General features: G+C 36.9%; 1 protein-coding gene and 1 long non-coding RNA gene across 2 annotated transcripts in view; one reads left to right on the top strand and one right to left on the bottom strand.

Annotated features, from left to right (window-relative positions):
- The window catches only part of LOC137227613 (uncharacterized), a 435,344-nt gene that overhangs the window by 7,947 nt on the left and 403,348 nt on the right, over positions 1-24,049 (bottom strand). The window contains exon 7 of the long non-coding RNA XR_010944933.1: positions 16,414-16,522. This is a non-coding gene — a long non-coding RNA (uncharacterized lncRNA). The remainder of the gene's footprint in view (positions 1-16,413; positions 16,523-24,049) is intronic.
- SMC2 (structural maintenance of chromosomes 2) overlaps positions 1-24,049 on the top strand; it is a 51,603-nt gene that overhangs the window by 21,018 nt on the left and 6,536 nt on the right. The window contains exons 15-22 of the mRNA XM_067743781.1: positions 3,225-3,429; positions 5,376-5,511; positions 8,730-8,854; positions 12,999-13,192; positions 14,231-14,374; positions 17,561-17,755; positions 19,636-19,836; positions 22,165-22,281. Of these exons, the coding sequence (XP_067599882.1) occupies positions 3,225-3,429; positions 5,376-5,511; positions 8,730-8,854; positions 12,999-13,192; positions 14,231-14,374; positions 17,561-17,755; positions 19,636-19,836; positions 22,165-22,281 (1,317 nt within the window). The remainder of the gene's footprint in view (positions 1-3,224; positions 3,430-5,375; positions 5,512-8,729; positions 8,855-12,998; positions 13,193-14,230; positions 14,375-17,560; positions 17,756-19,635; positions 19,837-22,164; positions 22,282-24,049) is intronic.

Here is a 24,049-nt window from a genome sequence, read left to right as displayed (position 1 = left end):
TTCTCATTTTAGGGAAGTTTTCGGCTACATCTCTCTAAATGTTTTCTCAGACCCTTTCTCTCTTTTCTCCTTCTGGGACCCCTATAATGTGAATGCTGTTGCATTTAATGTTGTTCCAGAGGTCTCTGAGACTGTCCTCATTTTTTCTCATTCTTTTTTCTTCATTCGGTGGCAGTGGCCAGTGTTGTGGTGACCAGAGCCTGCACTAGATATTGAGCAGGGCCTCCACTTTCCTCTGTGGTTGTCACTGCCGTCAGGGGCAGGGTCTCCTTCCTAGTTGTTGGAGTAGAAGCCCCCAGATCTGTTTCTGAGCTGTGTTTCTGATCTGCGGTGTGAGGTAGGCAGGATTTCCCTCCCACTGGGAGAGAAACCACTGAGTATTCCTCCTCTGGAGTTGTTCACCTGTGATTGTGCTCTATTGTGTCACCTTCCACCCATTGTGCTGGCTCACAAAGTACACTGTTGTTGGCCCTGCTCTCGTCCCCTTAACTGTGGGTATGCTGGCAGTTGGCCCTGGTGTCTCTAAAGCATTGTTTTCACCAGGCCACCAATGCACATCCACTGAAGTCAGGTGCCAGGACTGCAGCAGTCATGCACATGGAGTTGCTGTGGGACCTATGGAGGCAGCTCAGACCCTGGCCTGGTTCAACCCACACAAAGCCCACAGCTGCTAAAGGCAGACCTGTCTCAGCTGCAGGAGCACTCGTTGTCTGTTTGGATATTCTGTAGGTGGTAAATTTACAAAGCCGGCAGCAGAGGTGTAAATCCATGGTTGACAAAGCTGCGAGGAGAGACGTCAGCTCTTCTTCCTTAGTCACACGGCCCCTGGGGCTCAGACCTACCAGCCTCTGCTCCTGAGGCTGCCCCTGAGCACATGAGCCTGCCCAGGCAGGAGGGGGCCAGAGTGGTGACTGGTGCTTGTGAGGCCACTCAGGCAAGAGGGGGCCAGGGCGGCGGTCAAGATGCTCGGGTCCGCCCAGGTGGGAGGGGGCCAGGGCAGTGGTCAGGATGTGGGGGCTGCCCAGGCGGGAGCCCCTCGTAGTGCCTGCAGCGGGGGGAAAGAGGCTGCAGTGGCGGCTGTGTCCTTCGCACACCGCTCAACAACAGCGCTTTGCTTCTGTGGTAGCTGGGGCTTCTTCCACGAACATTCCTGGTTGCTCCTATCCCTTCAGGCTGACTCCATGCAGACAAAAGTGGTCCTCTCCCCAGGTCAGCTCTCCAAACCCCACATTCCAGCGCCTAGCCCCTGTCCGTACCACCACACGTGTCTCAGGCTGGGGCGCGCACGACTGTGGCACGGACCGTCCGTGTAGGTCTCACTCTGTCCTGCCTGTCACAGACTGGTTGCTGTACTTCCCTCTGAGCCCTCGAAGCTCCCCTCCTGTCCCATCTGATCTCCCCACTGGTGAGGATATCTCCCCAGGTGTGGGAACCTCTCCTCTCCTTCACCTCCCCTCCAAGGGGTACATGTCCCATCCCACTTCCTCTTTTCTTTTTTATTTCTTTCATCCTACCTGGTTACATGGGGATCTTTCTTGTCCTTTCAGGTGTCTGAGGTCCTCTGCTAGTATTCAGAAGGTGCTCTGTGAGAATTGTTCCATTTGTAGATGTATTCTTGATATATTTGTGGGGAGGTGTGTTCCACGTCACCCTACTCTGCCATCTTCTAGAATGTCTTTAAACCTAAGTCACATGACTATCAGGTGGCATTAAATGTTAAAAGTTTTGATTTCCAAATTGAATTATAGAGCTTATAGATAAATACAAGAATTCTTCAGGTTTTTTCATGCCAGGCACACTTAAACTGACTACAGTGACAACCGTTATGGAAGGTATCCATCCATCTTGCAGAGATGCTTCTCTATTAGAGCTTTTCTAGATTTCTTACCAACCTATGAACATACAAAGCAGGTAACCAGTATATGCAGTCAGCTGCTGAGATAGATCTAAAGTGGTGTGGTTACTAGTAAACAGATGAGTACAAGGAAATACATTTAAAAGGCTGTTGTGGTTGCATAATATTTGGTAAAAACATGAAGCCAATCATAACATTCAGCAGTGATATCAGTTATTGAGCAGGCATTCCAAGTGCATGAGTTGAAAAGAAAATTCTATGAAACCTGAAAATGCATGTATAATTAAGATACTAAATGGATAGTATATTTCTTGAAATTGAGACGCCTTCAATGAAAATTGTTTACTATCAGAAGAAGAAAGATGAGTACAGAGTAATTGAAAGGTGGTATTTTTGGTTAGTATTTACATCCTTTACTTAGAAAAATCACCTTATAGTCTAGAAGGTTTTGGAAGTTATTTTAGTCCTATGTCAAGTTCCAGTGTTAGAAGTCAATTGGGGTTTTAAGTAACAACAAAAGCACTTCTACCCAGATCCCTCAGCCAGACCCATTTAATGGTAACTGCTATGTCAGAGGACACTGCTGAACATATGTTACATAGAGCTGCCTTCATTATGATTTCTGCTATTACTAAGCTCCATAAAGTATGCTAAGTTCTAAAAATGTGGGCAGAGGTAGACATTATAAACAAAGGTTGAAAAGACAGTTGGATCAAAATAAAAGATTGAAGGATTTTAAAAGATTTTTTTTACTCAATTGTTTTTATTTCTGTAACTGGCAGGTGGTTGCCTTAGCATGTTTTATTTGAATGAAAAAGTATTCACTTTGGAACAACCAAGTTAATAATTGAAGCAAAACATTTTATGTAATTGTGTTGATCCAGAAATTGATGTACTTTAATTAAGAAAGGATGTTCAATAGAGGGGTGGGATAGGGAGGGTGGGAGAGAGGGAGACACAAGAGGGAAGAGATATGGGGACATATGTATATGTATAACTGATTCACTTTGTTATAAAGCAGAAACTAACACCATTGTAAAGCAATTATACTCCAATAAAGATGTTTAAAAAAAAAGTTTGTTCAAATAATCCACTTTGAATTTAGAAACTTGGTAGTGGCTTCTGCTTGATCAAAACTCTCATAATGACTGGTATTCTAGCTAAATGTTTTACTTAGATTTTTCAGTGTTTAAACTTGGAATTGTTTTTTTCTAAAAGTGTTGTTTTCTATAGCATTTTAGAAAATTCAAAAGGAGTTGTAGTGCTGGATAGGTATTCAGTTTCTGTTGTGGCAGTTCTTACTATTTTATAAAATAATATTTGAAAGGAAAGGAGTAATATGTATCACGACATAACTGTTTTCCCCCAGGTTGGCCCTAATAATGTTCATGTGGCTCTTTCCCTGGTTGAATACAAACCAGAACTTCAGAAAGCAATGGAATTTGTCTTTGGAACAACATTTGTTTGTGACAATATGGATAATGCAAAAAAGGTAGCTTTCGATAAAAGGATAATGACTAGAACCGTAACTCTAGGAGGTGATGTATTTGATCCTCACGGGACGTTGAGTGGAGGTAGGTTTTATATCATTTTGTCCTCACAATTCTGCGTGGTAGATAGGATGGGTTTTTTTTTTTTTAAAACAGGAAATATTGGGCTTGGAATGAGTTAATCCAGTGTTTTATTCCTAATCAAAGGATTGAGTTTTCTTTTGAATACCTGCTTTGTGACAGGTGCTTAATATTAATTGAGAAATTCTACACTGTCATTGTCCTGAAGGAACTCATAGGCCAGTAATCAGTCCTATAGCTTTTCTTATTCATCTTAAGTCTATTCCCATTTATTTTCTCTTGCTTTTTGTCTTATTAAGATATTCTTGTCACTAGGATATGAAGTCTTTTTAGTCAGTACATTTGTAGCTTAACTAACCCACTTCTCCTTTAGGAAACATGTTAACTTCTAATTTGTGTATATGTTACTGCTCCTGTCAAAAGTAAAACAAAAAATTAAATCTGCCTGAATGCCTTAAGTAAGGAATTCTGAGATAATGACCATATATTTCTTGTTCTAATATTTGCAACACTGAGTTTCCAGATCCGTGTCAAGTGACCATGTAATAAATAACAAACACTAAATAGTACTTATTGTGTACTGGGCAGTGTTGTAAGACTGTACTGTCCAAAACAGTAGCTACTAGCCACATGTGGCTCTTTACACCAAAATAAGATAATTAAAATTAAATAAAATTAAAATAATTTCCTTAATTGCACTAGTCATATTTCAAGGGCTCAGTAACCACAAGTGGTTAGTGGGTAATTGGACAGTGCAAATATGGAACATTTCTATCATTCTATAAAGCCCTATTCTAAGGACTTTAAATGATTAGCTTATTTAATCCTTATAGCAACCATAAGGTAGACATTACTATCATCTCCATTATACAGTTGTAGAAACTAAGGTATAGACTGATAAAGTAACTTGCTGGTAAGTGGCAGAGCTCAGAATTTGAACTCAGGTGATCTGATTACACAGTGTGTGCTTTTAACCAAACCAAGAGACTTGGATGCCTCTTGAGATATCAAGTGTCTTAATTTCTTTCTAGGCCAAGAAAACAGCCAATATAATGAATTCCATGATATAGTATCAAGTTCCCCAGTGTACAAGATGACTAGCATCTGCAATTGGAAGATAGAGACCAAATATTTTTAAATATCTAAAATAGAAGAAACATTTTAGATTTCATTGAATTGGAGGTTCTTACAATTCCTGCTTAAGAGATGGCAAATACGTAACCCCATATCATATAAACAGAGTGCTCACAATAGCACTGCTAATTGACCTTTGCATCCTCCCATCATACCTAGAGTTTTCTTGCCAACCTGACACCTCAGCCTGTTACTGCCAGACAGTTATAGTGCACGTCAGGTGAAACCAGTTTACGCTGCTACATCGAGTTTAGACCACATTATGATGTGGTAATAAACAGCTCCCAAATCTCAGTAGCTTACAAGTTTATTCCATAATTATGCTACATTAACTGTGGGTCACTTGTCTCTGCTCCATGTTATTCTCATTATGGGACCCAGGCTGATCGAGAAGTAAGTCCCTTTTGTGAACATACTTTTCTCATGGGAAGGGAAGGGGAAAACATGGTAAATTATGTGCTGCCTCTTAAAGCTTCCTTTCAGAAGAGGTACGTTTCCCACTGGTTGGCTAGAGCAAAGCACATGGCTAAGCCTGATGACAGTAGAGAGGGAAATGGACCTGGGAGGGATGGGCCCAGTAGGCAAGGGCAATGATTATTTTGAATAAATAATCCACCACATCTACTTAGAAGTATTTGTTATCAAGTATGTATGCCCTAAGATTCAAATGATGAAGTGAATTCTGTAGCTTCATAAACTTACTAAAGATTGGCTGTTGAATTATTTCAAGTATAATTCTCTCAGAAAAGTTTTTATTGCTTACTAAATACATGGTAACTTGGTGTCAAAGGCCTGTTTCAATTTGCCTCTGTCAGGTGCTCGATCCCAGGCAGCTTCTATTTTAACCAAGTTTCAAGAACTCAAAGATGTTCAAGATGAGCTGAGAATCAAGGAGAATGAGCTACAGGCTCTAGAAGAGGAATTAGCAGGCCTTAAAAACACTGCTGAAAAGTAAGACTTCGGTTGGATTAAGCTGTATTTAAAAATTTTCTTGGTCAAAGATTTGGATGGTAGAAGATGAAAGAAAATTTTATTTAAAGAAATACTTCTGGGCTTCCCTGGTGGCACAGTGGTTGAGAGTCCGCCTGCCGATGCAGGGGACACGGGTTCGTGCCCCGGTCCACGAAGATCCCACATGCCGCAGAGCGGCTGGGCCCGTGAGCCATGGCCACTGAGCCTGCGCGTCTGGAGCCTGTGCTCCGCAACGGGAGAGGCCACAACAGTGAGAGGCCCGCGTACCGCAAAAACAAAAACAAAACAAAACAAAAACAAAACAAAACAAAAAAGAAATACTTCTGACTTTTTTAATAATAACCTTGGTATTATTGAATAAGTTGTGAGTTGATAACATCAGTTTTTTTTAATATAAATAGTGTCTTTGTTTAATATAAATAGTGTCTTTGTCAGCCAAATATTCCCCTTTTTCTACTGAGATGCACTCTGTTAACATTCTGCTGGGATTAGTGAGGAAATCCATAGATACTCTAGAGGTTGATGCCAGAGGATACTTGAGTCCTTGGTTTGAAATGATGTAATATAGCATCGATTGGGTGTCTGCACTAAGTTTTGCAGCATTATGGCTGTCCTGTAGATGTTGAAGATCGCTAAGTTTCCTATGGAGAAGTTAAACAAGTTCATGTCAAAAGTCACTGCTAGAATTAAAGTGTTTACTTACAGTGTATTTTCTGTGTGGGTGTGGATATAGGTATGTATGCGTACTTGTGTATGTTCTGCTTGTGTATGATAGTTCTGCTTGTGTATGATACATATTTTGTGTATGACACAATATGTGTATGCCATTTTTTTTCAAAATTGGTACTATGCTATTTAATGTAACCTTTTTTTGTCACTTAACGTTATTTACTGTTGTGTGCCTCATGCCAAGTACTCTTCGAGGAGCTGGAATATAGCAGGGAGTCAAACAGATAAACCTCTTCATCTTGTTTTGATATGTGTAGCTGGGCAACAGATGATATAAAAAGGTAAACTGGTAAAATGTATGTTAGATAATGCTAAGTTCTAAGAAGAAAAAAGTAAAATAGTAAAGGAGTTATGAACTATCCAGGGCAAAGAAAGAGGTGTTGAAATTTTATATGGGGTGGGCAGGGAAAGCCTTACTGAGAAGACTGTTGAATAAATACCGGAATGATGTGAGTGAACTCGCCGTGTGGTTATCCAGGAGAACAGTCCTTACTTGCTGTAAAAGCTTCAGGAGTATAAATGCCACAAACTTACTAAGTACAGTATTTGAGAGCTTAATTGTAATTTTTTTCTAGTCACTCTGAAGATGGCAAATGGGAACTGAGATAAAATTAAAATCAGGGCTTCCCTGGTAGTGCAGTGGTTGAGAGTCCGCCTGCCGATGCAGGGGACGCGGGTTCGTGCCCCTGTCTGGGAAGATCCCATATGCCGCAGAGCGGCTGGGCCCGTGAGCCATGGCCTCTGAGCCTGCACGTCCGGAGCCTGTGCTCCGCAACAGGAGAGGCCACAACAGTGAGAGGCCCATGTACCGCACAAAAAAAAAAATCAAACATTTTATTTAGAATTCACAATACTGAATAAAGCTTTAAAAGAGAGAGAGAGAGAGAGATAAAAACCTTGAAATGAGAGACTTTCCTGGTTCGAGCCCTGGTCTGGGAACATCCCGCATGCCACAGAGCAACTAAGCCAGTGCGCCACAACTACGAGCCTGTGCTTTAGAGTCCCGGAGCCACAACTACTGAAGCCTATGCACCTAGAGCCCATGCTCCGTAACAAGAGAAGCCACCGCAATGAGAAGCTCATGCACTGCAATGAGGAGTAGCCCCCGCTTGTCTCAACTAGAGAAAACCCATGTGCAGCAATGAAGACCCAACGCAGCCAAAAATAAATAAATAAATTTTAAAAAACTTGAAGTGATTTTTTTTGGGGGGTTAACTTTTGGCATTCATCTTCTGAAATCATCAAAACTTAGAATGGTACCAAGACTTCTTTGGGACACAGTATTATATGGAAAAGATTGCTACAGTAAGTCAAAGTGGCCATTTGAAGATGTAAATTGTATCAAAATGCCCACTTTCAAACACTATATACATGTAAAGCTTGCCTTTTACCTTCATTAACATACATTAACCATAAAGTGAATGAACTTTTTCTGTGAGAAAGATACAAGAAGATTTCTCTGATATATGGAAGCTCTGTCAAGGCAATGAGTTTGTGGTCACATTTGGCTTGGAACTGTTAACTTTGTTGAGCAATACTGGATCATTATTCTGCAGAGATGTCTTGTAGACTAATTGTGGCCCAGAGGTTAAGGAAGAGAAATAGATTTTGAAAAATGAGAGTGGAAGGGTCAACTAAAGCCATTCTTTCATATATCTTATCAGGAAAATAGCTTATATCTTTTTGTACATTTCTACACTTTACATTTTTAAATGAGTTGGAAAATGACTCAAGTTAAAATTATGCTGTCAAGCAGTCTCAGACAAGAATACTCAAGGGAGTATTTATGTTTTATAAGTTGCTTCCTTACTTTTTCCTCAAACCTCATGAATTTCTAGTGACAAGCAACCTTTGAATTTACTGTAATTTAAAATTTCACTGCAGCTGAATTAGCGAAATACCTTCCAAAGAAATAACTTGAAGCATCCAGAACTGGGGGAGAATTATAGGGTTTGCAAAAAAAGTGCTTTGCAAATGTTTAAGTTCAGTACTGTGCCATTTTAAACTACCAGTCTCCTTACAAAATGTAGGGAACATTATTTTTTTAACATTTGAAACTAGGGATTAATAGATTACAAAAGTTTTGAAATTTTATATAATTGTTATGTATTCTATTTTTGTGATGGGGAGCTGTTATGGAGTTTTTCTTTTTGATAAGGATCAGTGGGAGGAGTTATTTTTAAGGAAACCTATTCAAAGATTATTGGTATTTTCTAAAATTAAGAATATTTCTCTGGATAGTTACTATTGGTCTTGGTCATTTAGGGTTGTTTACCTTCAGTAACCAAGTCAAACTTGAGTTTAATTGATGCCTCAGAAATGCGGAAGTTATCAAAACGAGTCTTGTAACCAGTGGCATCTTATATTATGTTGTATGAGTTTGTTTTGGGTAAGAGCCTGTTATTTAAAAGCATGTCTCTAACATCAGAAAAACTGTTGTCATTTATTATAAACTTCTCTTTCTTAAGGTATCGCCAACTAAAACAGCAGTGGGAGATGAAAACTGAGGAGGCAGATTTATTACAAACCAAGCTTCAGCAAAGCTCATATCACAAGCAACAGGAAGAATTAGACGCTCTTAAAAAAATCATTGGTAAGACAAAAACATTCGGTGCTAATCTGTTTCTACTGATAACCTTACTTTAGGTATTTAGCAGCTTTTGTGTTTATTATATATTTATCTGCATTAATTACTTTAAATATTTTAATTTAAAAACATTTTTCAATTTAAATACTTTAATAATTTTCTATTAATTTGCCCTTTTTTTTTTTTTTTTTTTTTTTTTTTTTGCGGTACGCGGGCCTCTCACTGTTGTGGCCTCTCCCGTTGCGGAGCACAGGCTCCGGACGCACAGGCTCAGCGGCCATGGCTCACGGGCCAAGCCGCTCCGCGGCATGTGGGATCTTCCCAGACCTGGGCACAAACCCGTGTCCCCTGCATCGGCAGGTGGACTCTCAACCACTGCGCCACCAGGGAAGCCCTTCTTGTCTTTTTGATAATAGCCATTCTAATGGTCAAAGTGATTTCTCATTGTGGTTTTGATTAGCATTTCCCTGGTGATTAGTGTTGAACATCTTTTCATGTACCTGTTGACCGTCTGTATGTCTTCTGTGGAAAATGTGTATTCAGGTCCTCTGCCTATTTTTGGATTTGGTTGTTTTTTTCTATTGAGTTGTATGAGTTAATATATTTTAGATATTAACCCGTTATCAGATATATAATTTACAAATATTTTCTCCTATTCGGTAGTTTGCCTTTTAATTTTGTTGATGGTTTCCTTTGCTGTGCAGAGGCTTTTTAGTTTGATATGTAGTCCCACTTGTTCATTTTTGCTTTTGGTGTCAAATCCAAAAAAATCATCAAAACCTATGTCAAGGAGCTTACCACCTGTGTTTTCTTCTAGGATTTTCATGGTTTCAGGTCTTATGTTCAAGTCTTTAATCCATTTTGAGTTAATTTTTATGTATGGTCTTAGTGGTCCAGTTTCATTCTTTTGCAAGTCCAGTTTCCTTCCACCATTTATAAAAGAAAGAGACTGTCTTTTCCCCATTGTATATTCTTGACTCCTCTGTCATAAATTAATCGACCATGTATGTGTTGGTTTATTTTTGAGTTCTCTATTCAGTAGTTCCATTGATCTGTCTGTTTTTAATATCAATACTATACTGTTTTGATTACTCTAGCTTTGTAATAAAGTTTGAAAACAGGGAGTATGATTCCTCCAGCTTTGTTCTTCTTTTTCAAGATTGCTTTGGCTGTTTAGGGTCTTTTGTGGTTCCATACAAATTTTAGGATTGTTTATTCTATTTCTGTGGAAAATGCCAATGAAATTTTGACAGGAATTGACTTGAATCTGTAGATTGCTTTGGGTAGTATGGGCATTTTAACAATATTCTTCTAATCCGTGAGCACAGAATATCTTTCCATTTATTTCTGTCTTCAACTTCTTTCATCAGTGTTTCCTAGTTTTCAGTGTACATGTCCTTCACCTCCTTAGTTAAATTTATTTTTAGGTATTTTCTGTTTGATGCAGTTGTAAATGGGATTGTATAGAAACACAACAGATTTTTTATACTACAACTTTGCTGAATTTGCTTATTATTTCTAACAGTTTTTTGATGGAGTCTTTAGGGTTTTCTATTTATAATACGTCATCTGCAAATAGTGACAGTTTTACTTCTTCCTTTCCAGTTTAGATGCATTTTTTTTCTTTCCCAATTGCTATAGGACTTCCAACACTATGTCAAATGAAAGTGGAGAGTAGGCAAGGATCCTTATCTTCTTCCTGATCTTAGAGGAAAAGCCTTCAGCTTTTTACCATTGAGTGTGATGTTAGCTGTGAGCTTGTCATGTATAGCCTTTATCATGTTAAGGTATGTTCTCTCTGTACTCACTTTATTGTGAGTTTTTATCATAAATAGATGTTGAATTTTCTCAGATGCTTTTTCTACTCTTCAGATGACCATGACTTTATCCTTCATTTGTTAATATTATGTATCACATTGACTGATTTGCAGATGTTGAACCATACTTGTATCCCTGGAATAAATCCTACTTGGTCATGGTGTATGATCCTTTTAATGTATTGTTGAATTCAGTTTGCTAAGGTTGTTGAGAATTTTTGCATTTGTGTTCATCAGGAATAATAGCCTGTAATTTTCTTTTCTTGTGGCATCCTTGTCTGTTGTGGTTTTTTTTTTGTGGTATGCGGGCCTCTCACTGTTGCAGCCTCTCCCATTGCGGAGCACAGGCTCCGGACCCACAGGCTCAGTGGCCATGGCTCACGGGCCCAGCCGCTCTGCAGCATGTGGGATCTTCCCGGACCGGGGCACAAACCCGTGTCCCCTGCATCAGCAGGCGGACTCCCAACCACTGCACCACCAGGGAAGCCCCCTTGTCTGGTTTTGATATCAGGATGATGTTGGCCTCACAAAATGAGTTTGGAACAATTTCTTCCTTGTCTACTTTTTGGAAGAATTTGAGAAGGAAGGATTGGTATTAATTCTTCTTTGAATGTTTCTTAGAATTCACCAGTAAAGCCGTCTAGTCCTGGACTTTTGTTTGTTGGGAGGTTTTTGATTACTTACTAAATCTCCTAATAATCTCTTTTCAGATTTTGTTTCATCATGATTCAATCTTGATAGGTTGTATTTTCTAGTAATTTATTTTTTCTAGGTTGTCTGGTTTGTTGGTGTAAAATTGTTAATAGTAACCTTTTATGATTCTTTATATTTCTGTGGTATCAGTTGTAACATCTCATCTTTTATTTCTGACTTTGAGTCTCTTTTTTTCCTTAGGGCTAGCTAAAAGTTTGGCAGTTTTAAAGAACCAGCTCTTAGTTTCATTAATTTTTTTTTCTATTTCTTTTTAGTCTCAATTTCATTTATTTCCACACTGATCTTTGTTATTTTCTTCCTTCTACTAACTTTAGGCTTTGTTTGTTCTTCTTTTTGATGCAGTTGTAAATGGGATTATTTAGTATATAGAAATACAACAGATTTTTGGTATAAAGCTGTTTGAGATTTTTCTTGTTTCTTGAGGTAGGCATTTATTGCTATGAACTTTGCTATGAACTTCACTCATAGCTAGAACTGATTTTGCTACATATGATGTAAGTTTTGGTATGTTGTATTTCCATTTTCATTTGTGACAAAGTATTTTTTTATTTCTCTTTTGATTTCTTGGAATGACATTTCTACAATGAAAAGTAGTATAGGAAATTGTCTAATCATGGCTTTTAGGGTTATATTTGTACCTAGGTCCTAACACTTAACAGTATATGTCAGTTTTGACCATCACATGCTCATTCTATCTTACTTTTTTATTTTTAAATTTATAAATTTAGAGGTAATATGTTTCCTATGCTTCATCCTAGACATGTTCTCACAGTGCTTCTCTACTTTAATAAAAGATTCCTTGAATAAAAATAAAGGAGCAAGGAACACTAAGTAAGCTTGCTTATAAGTAAATTGTAAGCTTTCTTATAACTAAAATAAAAAGAAAACACCATAGTTACACACTCAGTTCTGATGTTAGGAAGTATACAGCCATATAAAAGGAAGATGGTCTAAAAGATGGTCTGTGATATATATATATTTTTTTAGATGTTGGGGGTAGGAGTTTATTAATTTTTATTTATTTTTGCTGTGTTGGGTCTTCATTTCTGTTCAAGGGCTTTCCCTACTTGTGGCAAGCTGGGGCCACTCTTCATCACGGTGCGCAGGCCTCTCACTATCGCGGCCTCTCTTGTTGTGGAGCACAGGCTCCAGACGCGCAGGCTCAATAGTTGTGTCTCACAGGCCCAGTTGCTCCACGGCATGTGGGATCTTCCCAGACCAGGCCTCGAACCTGTGTCCCCTGCATTAGCAGGCAGATCCCTGCATTAGCAGGCAGATTCCCAACCACTGCGCCACCAGGGAAGCCCAAAAATGATGGTCTGTGATCTTTTTATAAGTTAAGTTGTAGGTAAAGTTTATGTTACTCAATTTCATGTGATTGGAAATAATTTCTTTACAGATCATTAGATAATTCAAGTATGGCTCTTAGGCATGATCTGTGTTTCAATATACCATTTCTAGAATAAGGTTAGAACAGTTGATTTTTTTAAAACTCTTGGCTCCAACTTTCCATACCTTTTCTTCTATTAAAAGTTGAATTTGTAAGCCATTAATATCTATACCTGTTAATAGTTGTTGGAAGACCTCACATAGGCATATTTACCTGCTTTATGATGCAGAGGAAAGTGAGGAGACCTTAAAAAACACCAAAGAAATTCAAAAAAAAGCAGAAGAAAAATACGAAGTATTGGAGAATAAAATGAAAAACGCAGAAGCTGAGAGAGAGAGAGAACTGAAGGATGCACAGAAAAAACTAGATTGTGCCAAAACTAAAGCAGATGCTTCTACCAAGAAAATGAAAGAAAAACAACAGGTAATAACTTTGTTTTGAAATGGAACTAATCTTTGAACATCAGAATAGAACTGAAGGTGGTAGAGCACCATTGGTTGGCCTTGGCCTTATTCATCAGTATTTATCACAAAATCCAAAAGTGAGATGTACTTCTTTAGGAGACACATTGCACATCTTATGAGTCAAATTAAAATATGCTTTACTCTGAAACCCTGGAATTAAGTGTTATGTAATTTTGAGTAGGGGTTGCATTGGCTTGCTAATTTTGGAGAAAGAGCAAAGTTGCCTTTTGGTAAATGTTTCTTTCAAGAGTGGACCAAAGCTCATATCATGTACGCAGAGCTGTGTCGTATCAGAGATTCACTGTTGACATTTCTGTTTGATCATTTTCGTGAACATACATAAACTGTGAAAGAATGATGTAAGACCAGGCATGTTATATTTACAAAGTGCTATTCGATCATAGACTGGTGATATCTGATTATATCTTTTGGATAGTGCCAAGGCTGGAATTTGACCTGCGTTTTTCTGTCTGCAGAGGCTGTGCTCAATCACTATTCTGTACAATTTCACTTAAGTCTAACTTTTGTTCATAGTTTTTTTTTGTTTGTTTTTTTTAACCCACCTTATGATTCTTTCATAGCTTGCACAGTATTTTCTAAAGAACTAAAGGCTATAATGGGAAAGAAGAAAATTAAGAAACTAATTTTTTTGTCACTGAATAATTGTTTAAAAAGGCTTTACCTCTGTTAATTTATCTGCTGTGTAGAACTGTATATCGTTTATCCCTATAGGAATAAAAGGATAAAGGATATAGTTTATACAAAGTTCTTTGAACCCTTAAAAATTGTATGTACATTTGTCTTTTTTTTTTTAATATAGAAAAATAAATTTCCTTTCCCCTTTCTTCTTTAGAAGTAGCTTACATGTTTTGGTAGTTGAGTAACTAAGCTATGGGTCTTACTTGCTTGAGAATCTTACTAATTTTGTTGACATGCATGTATTTATTTTTCAGTAGTTAATAACCTGTTGAATGCCCAGATGCTGTGTTTCTTATAGGAAGTTGAAGCTATCACCCTGGAGCTAGAAGAGCTCAAGAGAGAGCATGCATCCAATGAACAACAGCTTGAAGCTGTAAATGAAGCTATCAAATCCTATGAAGGTCAGATTGCAGTAATGGCAGCTGAGGTGGCTAAAAATAAGGTAAGATTTACTAACCATATTAGAGAAATTACAAATGTTAATCTAATTCTGAAATGGTGGCTTGAAGATGTTTGACTTTAGAGGTCTTTAGAGACTTTATGGTCTCTTCACTCCTGTCATGATGAGTTAAAATTATGAGTACCAATCCAGAAAGAGACCTGAAATAATATTACTAACTGTTTTGGTCCAGGTCTATTCAGAAGACAAAAACTACACAGTAATTTCACCAGGCAAAGTTTAAATAAAAATTATTAACTATAACAGGAGTTTGTAATGATGCAGCATTGATTGCTAAGAGATAAAGAAAACTCTAAAGACTATACGAACAGCAGATACAGGGAACAGCGTTACCTATAAGGCTGAGGCAGTGCACCCTTGGAAGAAACAAATCTGGAAAGGAGCCCCATTTTACCTGCAGGGCTGAGAACCACATCTACTTGTAGAAGATAACTGTGGCCCACTGGTGGTGGAGTTTGGTGGAGTACTAGGGGAAATCATGCATAGGAAAGTGCTACACAGGGGCACTTGCTGGGAAGTAGCTTTCCAGGGTGCCATGGAGAGGTGCCCAGCCTGCGGACTTGCTGGGATGCCAGGGGAAGCCATGAAAGCTGCTAGCCCCTGCACCTGACAAGCTTGCCTTTGAGAAAAGCACATTGGACCAAAGAAGTAAAGCCCCTTCCTTCTACAGTGACCCTATAGCATCCTTTACTGATGAGGCTTCATACTGTTGCACCTGGCAAGGGAGAAATGTCCCCATCTCAGAAGCAGGAAGTAAAGGGTGGATTTGGGACTGAGGGGCTTTCAAATGTTATGAAGACATTTCTATTATCTACAAATATTAGAAATGGTCCCTCATGAATATTGGATACCCTCTTAACCCTGTTTTTAAATTCTGAACTTGAATTCTGTTTTATTTCGTATTATTTCTACTCCTACTTTTTAAAACTGAGATATAATTAGCATAACATTTATATTAGTTTCCTGTGTACAACGTAATGATTCAATTTGCATACATTGTGAAACTATCACCACAATAAGTCTAGTAACCATACATAATTACAGAATTTTTTTTCTTGTGATGAGAACTTCAAGATGTACTCTTAGCAACTTTCAAATATACAGTAGTGTTATTAAATATTGTCACTATGCTTTACAAAGTGTACCCACTTTTGTTTTTTCAATATAACTTTCATTTTTAAGTTTTCTGCTGTGTGGCTATATAGATACTCTTTTTGTAAGTAATATATCATTGATCTTCATGTTAACTAAAATATAACAGCTTTTAACAAGGGAGTTCCATCCATTTTACGTACATTATAGTAAAGTGTGCTTTTGCCTTTTGTCATCAGCTTTTACATTTTCTGTTGTTTTTCCCTTGAGATGATTGTTCTAATTGTTGTAGCATGCAGTGTTTTAGAAAGTAGTTCCTTCCTCTTCATTCTGTTTGTGGTTAAATTCAAGTTGTTTTTTTTTTAACACATTATTTATCAAACCAATAGCAGAATAACAATTCTTTATTCTTTTTGAAGATAAGGGATAGAAATGCTTTTCAGCTTTGTGTTTCTGATTACATTTTCTACAGTTTCTTTTCTGCCTTCTGACTTGTCTTTTAATCTCATTTTTCATCTCATTCCTCCATATTTTCTACCATCTTTCATGGACATCATGTGGAATTTTAAAAAATTAGATGTCATGTTTCTAAAGAGAAATGTGGAAGTAAAATAAGCCACTTCTTCCTTAATCTAAATAAAGATAAAATCAAAACGTACATATTTCTATAAAGAGGGCATCCATTTCTCTTTATGGAAAACTATAAAGTGGATCACTTAGTTTGTAAAGGTTGTTTTTTCAGGCTTTACATTCTAAATTGTTTCCATTTGCTGATAATAGTAACTAAGGACACTCTCAGGGAGCTAAGAAGAGAAATTGCCTACTAACTAATTAGGTTCAAACAAAAGTAAAATTTTATTTTTGCTCAATCTTAAGTGATAGATTTCCTTGTTTTTTTCTTACCATTGTAAAGATTGAAACAGTCATACCTGCGATGCAATCTTCAACCTCTAGGCATGAGGAAATCTTCATAAACACGATTTTGTCATGGGTTTTTGTTATGGGTTTTTTAGCTGAATGCTGTGATTTATCTTCCTCCTGAAAAGGACCTTAAGTGAGACAAATTAAACATTATAAAACATTATAAGGAAATTAAAGCATTTATGGCACATTCATAACCTAACCATAATGTCAAGTATTGTTTACTGCTCAAAATGATCTTGTTTTCTAATGAGCATGCCTAAAAAATTCCTAAATTTTTACTGGTGCTTTTCATCACTTACAGAGATCTATTCTTCCTCAGTCTTTTAGCAGGTTGTTCTACTTATCTGTTTTCCCTCTACCTAAATCTGAGTTGAGCTAGGTTTTTTTGTTTTCAGACATCTGTGTAAGTCTGTGACCATATCTTTTTACCAGAAGGACTTTTAAGATCTAGCAAAGAGGTTTGAGGGGGAGGAGGTGAGAGTTGATAGACTAAATCCCAGCTGTAATTATCACTTTGGAGGTTGAATAACTTCAATCTCGGGAGGTAGGGGATAGTAAAAGTCAAAGCAAGAAGTTTTTCTTTGTGCCACAGATCCATTTCTTCAAAAAAGTTTCTCTTCCTCTTCCATATCTCCGTTTTGATCCCTCTGCTAGAACCAAACACTGACTTTCTACTGCCACTGGTAAAGTCCCTATGGCTTACCTCTATAGAAGGGAAAGGAACAAATGCCAGCTTACCTGCTTCCACCCCTGTTCTTTGCCCCTCCTAATAAATGTCATTTGGGAGTCTGTCATATTATCTTGTAAACTCCCCAAAATGCCACTTTTTTGAGAGACCTCACAGGTCAGATTCCAGTAGTCCCTCCTCCCCAAGGTGATCCCAGTTACACTGTATCTTGCAGAAACATTGTTGCTTTCAGCATGAACAGTACATCCCATCCTTTTTTTTTTTTCTAGTGGTAATACAAGTTTTCACTTATCTGTAAATTCATTAGTCATTTTAATGGGGATATAAAATGTAGAGGGTTAGATGACTACCTGTCTGTAATCACATTGCCATCTTGCCCAGAAGTCTGTTAGATGATCTTTCAGTAAACTAAAAATGTCTCCATCTTACCTTGCTATATGTTGTCTTCTAATGATCTGTTTCAGGAGTTAGTAAATAAAGCTCAAGAAGAGGTGACCAAGCAAAAAGAAGTGATAACAGCCCAAGACAGCATAGTTAAAGCTAAATATGCAGAAGTAGCAAAACATAAGGAGCAAAACAATGAATCTCAGCTTAAAATTAAGGAACTGGACCACAACATCAGCAAACATAAACGGGAAGCTGAAGATGCTGCTGCAAAGGCACGTTTGTGTTGTTCGTTTTTACCCTTGATCAAATTTTTGCCTCTGTGTTGAAATATTCTGGTAAACTGCTCAATGAAGACCTTACTATAAATGGCAGAACTACTGTGTAACATAACTTTGAGGCTTACAACTATGTTAACTGCTCCTCAGCAATCACCAAGAGGCAAAAATGTTTTATTTTTAAATTTAATTTCAGGAGTTTATTCCATCTCCAAGATGTTTTTAACCAAATATTGAGTGGTCTCCTATGGAAATGACTGGTTTTTATCCCCAGTTGCTCATAGAACTAGTTATTAATGTGTTAGTAGTAATAATATGTATTCTTTACCTTATTGCAAATTGAATTTAGGGAGCTCACAGAGAAATATACACAGGCAACTTCTAAAATAACGTCTTAAATGGTTTCTGGATGTCCTTATGAGGATCGGTTATAGTCAGTTTTAGCAGCTGCATTTGAAATCTGATGTTTTGCCAAGCAGTTATCTTTTTGAAGTTATCCCACAGTTTTTTGGTTACTCTTGAAGTTTCTTTCTTTCATGTGTCACAGTGCCTTAAGTACTTTTGAGAAAATACATGGTTTTGTAGAAATTCGTTGTTTAGTTAAGAGATTGCATTTATGTGGTCTTAGTAATTCACTCAGCATGTTTTCTTACTCGTGTGTAACAGTTTGGTGCCTTTTAAATCTTTTTAACATCATAAAAATACAAGAGATTTAACATACAAAACAGTTTTCCACCCTTTCTGAAAGAGCCATGAGTATCTGTTCAGGTTCATTACTTGGTTTAAAAAACATTTTTTTATGGCCACATCATAATATCCTAGTATTTTATTAGTATTGCTTTCCTAGTAGCCTCCTATTAGTGGATTCACTGAATTATTACCAATGCTAATATTACTGTTAATGGTTTTTTTATAATTGAAAATGCTAGTATTGGTGATTGCTAGGGGATTTTATTTACAGTTAGGGAAGGGGGTAGAAAGAAGGACTTGTAAGTGGAACTGCTAAAAAGTCAAGGATTCTTTGAAATAACATAGTTTGTCAAATATTTATTGCATACTATGCCAGGCACTAAAGATATAAGAATGAACACAGAATGTGTTCATAGAGCTTACAGATCAGCAGGAAAGAAATGATTATTTTACTTTGGATTCTAGTGGTGAGACTGTACCTATGGAACTAATAAGGATGATTGAAGAGGATTAGATTCTACCAGTCAGAACCAACCTTGAACAATTCTAGTAGAAGAAAGTCTTCCTTAAGCACTGTAATTAAAAAACTTTAATTGGTTATATTATATGAAGAAGTATTTTACTGTGCCTTGTCAAAAGAGGGTGGCAAGGGGATAGAGTCAATATTCAGGACAGTTTTTTACTTAGATTATAATTTCCAGAAGAATTATTAGATATCACTCAGGATTAGGCTTCCATGATTTTACCAACTCTGTGACTTAAGTATTCTTATAAGACTTTTAACTTTCACAAGCTGTTTTTTTGAATCAATTGATTGAATTTGGTAAAATCTGGAGCCTCATCTGACTTGTATTTCATTATAATGGAGATGTTCTATATATGTGTGTGCATACACACACACACACAGTAACTGTTTCTCTTGAGTTGGCTCTTACTCTCATGCTTGAGTAATAGGAAAATCTTTGTCTATATAGTCTCAAGTTTCTTACCTATCCTCCAGGTAAAAATATTCTTACTTATTATAGGTCCACTGTCAACAGTGAATCTCATTTTTTCCAAATGTGTCATTGTGGGATTTTTTTCCCAAAATGTGTGGTTTAAAATTAGTAAATATTTAAGAAACTAATTTTTAAATAAAGGTTTGTAAGCAATGATATCATTCTATTATCATTATCACATGTGGCTAGGTGTCCAAAATGTTGAAAGATTATGACTGGATTAATGCAGAGAAACACCTCTTTGGGCAACCCAACAGCACCTATGATTTCAAAACTAACAACCCAAAAGAAGCTGGTCAGAGACTTCAGAAGTTGCAAGAAATGAAGGAGAAACTAGGAAGAAATGTCAATATGAGAGCTATGAATGTACTGACAGAAGCCGAAGAGCGGGTAAGACACTTTGCTATGACTATTTGGCCACTTCAGAATATGAGTAGCATTGATGGCTTCATATGACCCCTGAGGCGATTATTAGAGTCAATCTTTTACTTGATGCTTTTGATAACTTGTTTTCTTTGCATTTTCCCTTTCTCCCTTTCCAGTTATTTCTTTTCTTATTTCATTCTTTTTGCATCATCAGTTATATATTCTGTTTTACCTTGAATGACTTTTCCAACTCCTTTCTTATTTTTGGTGTAAATAAAAACAACATTTTTGATCATGTTAGCTCTTCACATTTCTATCATTTCTTTCACTTGCCTTTTTGAAAGATTTTGAAAAATAGAGTACAGGTTTCCCCCACTGTCCAAAAGTAGCGCTAATCCTGTGAAACTATTCCTGTGAAAGGGTATAAAGCAAAGAAGCAATTACCTTAGGGCACATCTTGCTAACAGATGCATAAAATAAACTGAGGTAAAGCACAGATGCTCATCGACACAGTTCAAAGCTCTGGTGGCTTAATGCTGAGATGCTTAGTGTTGTTCCCTGTGAGGAGCTTGATGGTGCCACTCTCCCTGCTCGGGGTGTGTGCTGCTTCTCTAAGGGCTCACTGCAAAACACATGTTGAACACTATTTGTGCTTTTTACCTTTTCTTGTAAAAGTAGTGGTGTAAAGCAAACTTCCGAAAAGTGGGGGACACCCGTGTCCTGCTGTCTGCCTCCTCACGGTCAGCCACTCCAAAACTCCTGTCTTCCTTTGACTCCAGTATATGCTGGAGCCATCACATAAGTAAATGGCTAAGATTGTTATATACATAAACACTGTTTTAATCTGTAAATGCAGCAGTGTCTTCTCTGTTTTAATGCTCTCAGTTACTTGATAATGTTATCCATCTCCCCTACCTTTTATAGTCTGCATGTCCCTAGAAAAACCCAAAGGAGAAAGCAGTTCCTATTGATGGCTCCATAGGAAATAGCAATCTGAGTAATTTTATATTATACCTTCTTTAATTCTGTAAAATTCTGTTTGAATTTGTATAGCAGAGTTAATGAGAGCTCTGTAAAAATGGAAATACTTATGAGCTCAATCACTTCTAACAAATTTTTTGGTAACAGGTTTTTGTAAACCGTTATTGACATTAGTGTCTACAGAGAATCTATGTTAGATGCTGAACAGTCTAATAATGCACCTGCTATGATCTCTATAAAACGTTCCTGCTGGTTTACATTTCTCCATTAAACCTTTGCAATATATGGCATCTTTTTGGAAAGGAAATATTTTGTCTGAATTTGAGCTGCTTAACATCATGAAACTTGTTTACTTTTACTTGTTTGCTTCATTAGATAATGATAACTGGGGCTAATGTTTTTTTAAAAGAATTTACCAACTCCCATCTCCTTACCAGAGAGGAAGGCTCTATTGTTGATCAGCAGCTGGCCTTTTGTTGTTATATTTTGTGTCACCACATATAAGAAACTACATGGAATTAGCAAGGAATAGGATAAAAATATGGCCAAGCTCCTAAAACCTCCTCTCCACAAAGGAGAGGGATGGCAAGGAAACTAGCAAGACTGGCTGGAGTTTTTCAGGGAGAATTTGAAGCTCCTTGAAATGTGAGGCTTTGAGGAGAAATAAGTTAAAAGGATTTTTAGAAAGTTCTGCTGCTGCTCATGGTTTATTCTCCCTCTGTTGCCTCCCTCAAATTTTTTTTCAGTAAATTTCTACATTAACCAGGGAAGGCTACTTTGAAGATGTGATGTTTGAGTGGAAACTTGAGGCACCTGTTATGTCAGAAATAGAGGAAGAACAATGCAGGGTCCATAAGGCTACAGTGAGCTTATTATGTTCACGAAACTGAAAAAAAGTGACCATATGGCTGAAGCCTGGGGAGGAGTGTGATGCCAGAAATTCAGAGATAAATAAGATCCAATTTATGTAGGACTTTATACACCATAGTGAAGAATTAAAATTTTATTTGTGTCACTGCTAAGACTGACCTTGCTTCTTAAGCATGCAGGGCTACTTTTGAGTTTACATATGACAAATTTTCCTTTTTGCCTTGGCTGCTAGGAAGATAAGGGAATCCTAGTGGAGTCAAAATATTTCAACAGCTTGTCCTATAAATTCTCAGTTATAGTAATTGAATTTTACATATAGATGATATATTTACTTTCCTTAATTTGGCTTACATTATAATTCAATGTAGTATATCTTTTTGGTAAATAGGAGTTGTATATATTGCATATAAGAATAATGAAATCTCTTTATTCTTGACTGAATTCTAGAATATAAAGAAAATTTTGTGTTTTCCCAATTAAGTATGCCTTTTATCTTACTAGTATAATGACTTGATGAAGAAGAAGAGAATTGTAGAAAATGACAAATCCAAAATCCTTGCAACTATAGAAGACCTTGACCAGAAGAAAAACCAAGCCCTAAATATTGCTTGGCAAAAGGTATTTGAACCAAAAATGGTATAATTTATTCTGTATGAGGAAAGGATGAAAGATAAAGTTAATAGGGTTGTACTCTAAGATGAATTTGAAATAGCTAATTTTCGTTTGAGGCACAGCTCAGACCTTAATTAAAACCTTGTAGGCTTTTTAAAGCATTTTGTCCTTTTGGACTTTACTACTGATTTGCACAGATAAGTTGTGTCATTCCATCATGCTCTCATAGTCTACTTCTCTGGTTCCTAAGCTATATTAAATTTCTAATTTTCTAGATTTCTACATGTTTCCTTCTTACATCGTTTGCCGGGTCTGGGTTACTGTTTACCCTCTTTCCTTCTTATGAGATCATAGGTTCTAATATTGGACAGTATCTAAGGCTTCTTCCAAATATCTGCTATAGTCCCACTCATCCTCTGCTTAAAACTGGAAGCATTATCTGTTTCACATTGGGGAAGCTCTCTCTAACTGTTGGAAAACCTCTCCAAAGGACTCCTTGAGTTCTTAGCTCTTCAGTTTCTCTTGCCCAGACTCACAGAGGTCAAATATTAGTTCTAAAAATGTTTCTATAGCAAGATTGTGTATTCCTTACCACTTATAAATTAATTGCATTTCAGAATTCATAAGTATTAGGCATTCTTAGATTTTTAGCAAAGGATTTTTATACATGTTAGATTAATAATTACATAATTATAAAGTAATACTAATTTTATATAATTATATTATAGTTAAGAGCAGTTCTGTCATTTTACATGAATTATCTTAATTCCATAACTTTGATAATTATTATCTCTATTTTACAAATGAGGAAACAAGCTTAGAAAGGTGAAATAGCCTAATATAACAGTCAAAAGGTAGAAAAAGTGGAATTCTCTTTTCCTAATTAGAACTAAAGTTAAAATTGCCTTTTGTTGCTTTTTAAGAAGTAGAACTGGGTAATAAACAAGGAAGTTCAGTATTCATTTCCAGGATTCATATGCAACAGAATCCCAATTACCGTTTTTGTTTCGTTTTATGACAACTTTGGCAGATTTCAAGGTTCTTTACTATTATTTCTACTTCCCTGGCTGCATAGATTTATCTCCTTTAGGATAATTCCTTAGCCTCTTCTGTGAAGTTTTCCTATACCTACCATAGAAAAAGACTCCTCCTCAAAAGATTCCATAGTTACTATGCTGTTTGGTACTTTAACAGGCCTGGGCCTCGGGGATTTAACTGGCACCTTACCTCTTTTTTCTCTTTTTAATTCTTCAGGAACTTTATTTTTGGTAATGGCAGAACAATTGTGTCTTTCAATTGCATTGTTTTTCCTGCTCTACAACTTATTTTCAGTGTTCAGTCTCCCTGTAGTATTTGTCTTTTTAAAAATGCTTGCAAAAAGTTGGCCCCATTATTCTTGCACAATATGTGGATTTAACACTAGATCTGAGAGATTCTGTCTTTTGTTTTCCCCATGGTTCCTGGATTTAGTGTGAGTACAAATTTATCTTTTAAACTGATTTTTCCCCAGTCTCTAAAGTTCTCCCAAAGCAAGTAAATTTATTGAGTGCTTATGATATATGTCAGGCACTATTCTCCTATTAATTTTCCCACTTAATTCTCAAAGTAACCTAATGAAGTAGGTACTATTATTATCGCATTACATTATTTCCTTATGGCTTCAAGTATAGTTGATTGACAAAGCCAGAGTATTTTAGGCACTGGTTGTGTTTTTTGCTTTTTTGTTTCCTTCTAGCCTTATTGGAATTTCAAAATTCAGTTTATTTCCTATCTA

Source organism: Pseudorca crassidens, chromosome 7, assembly GCF_039906515.1.
Source record: "Pseudorca crassidens isolate mPseCra1 chromosome 7, mPseCra1.hap1, whole genome shotgun sequence".
NCBI lineage: Eukaryota > Metazoa > Chordata > Mammalia > Artiodactyla > Delphinidae > Pseudorca > Pseudorca crassidens.
Note: the sequence above shows the minus strand (reverse complement) of the source record. Positions and strands in the feature narration are given on the sequence as shown.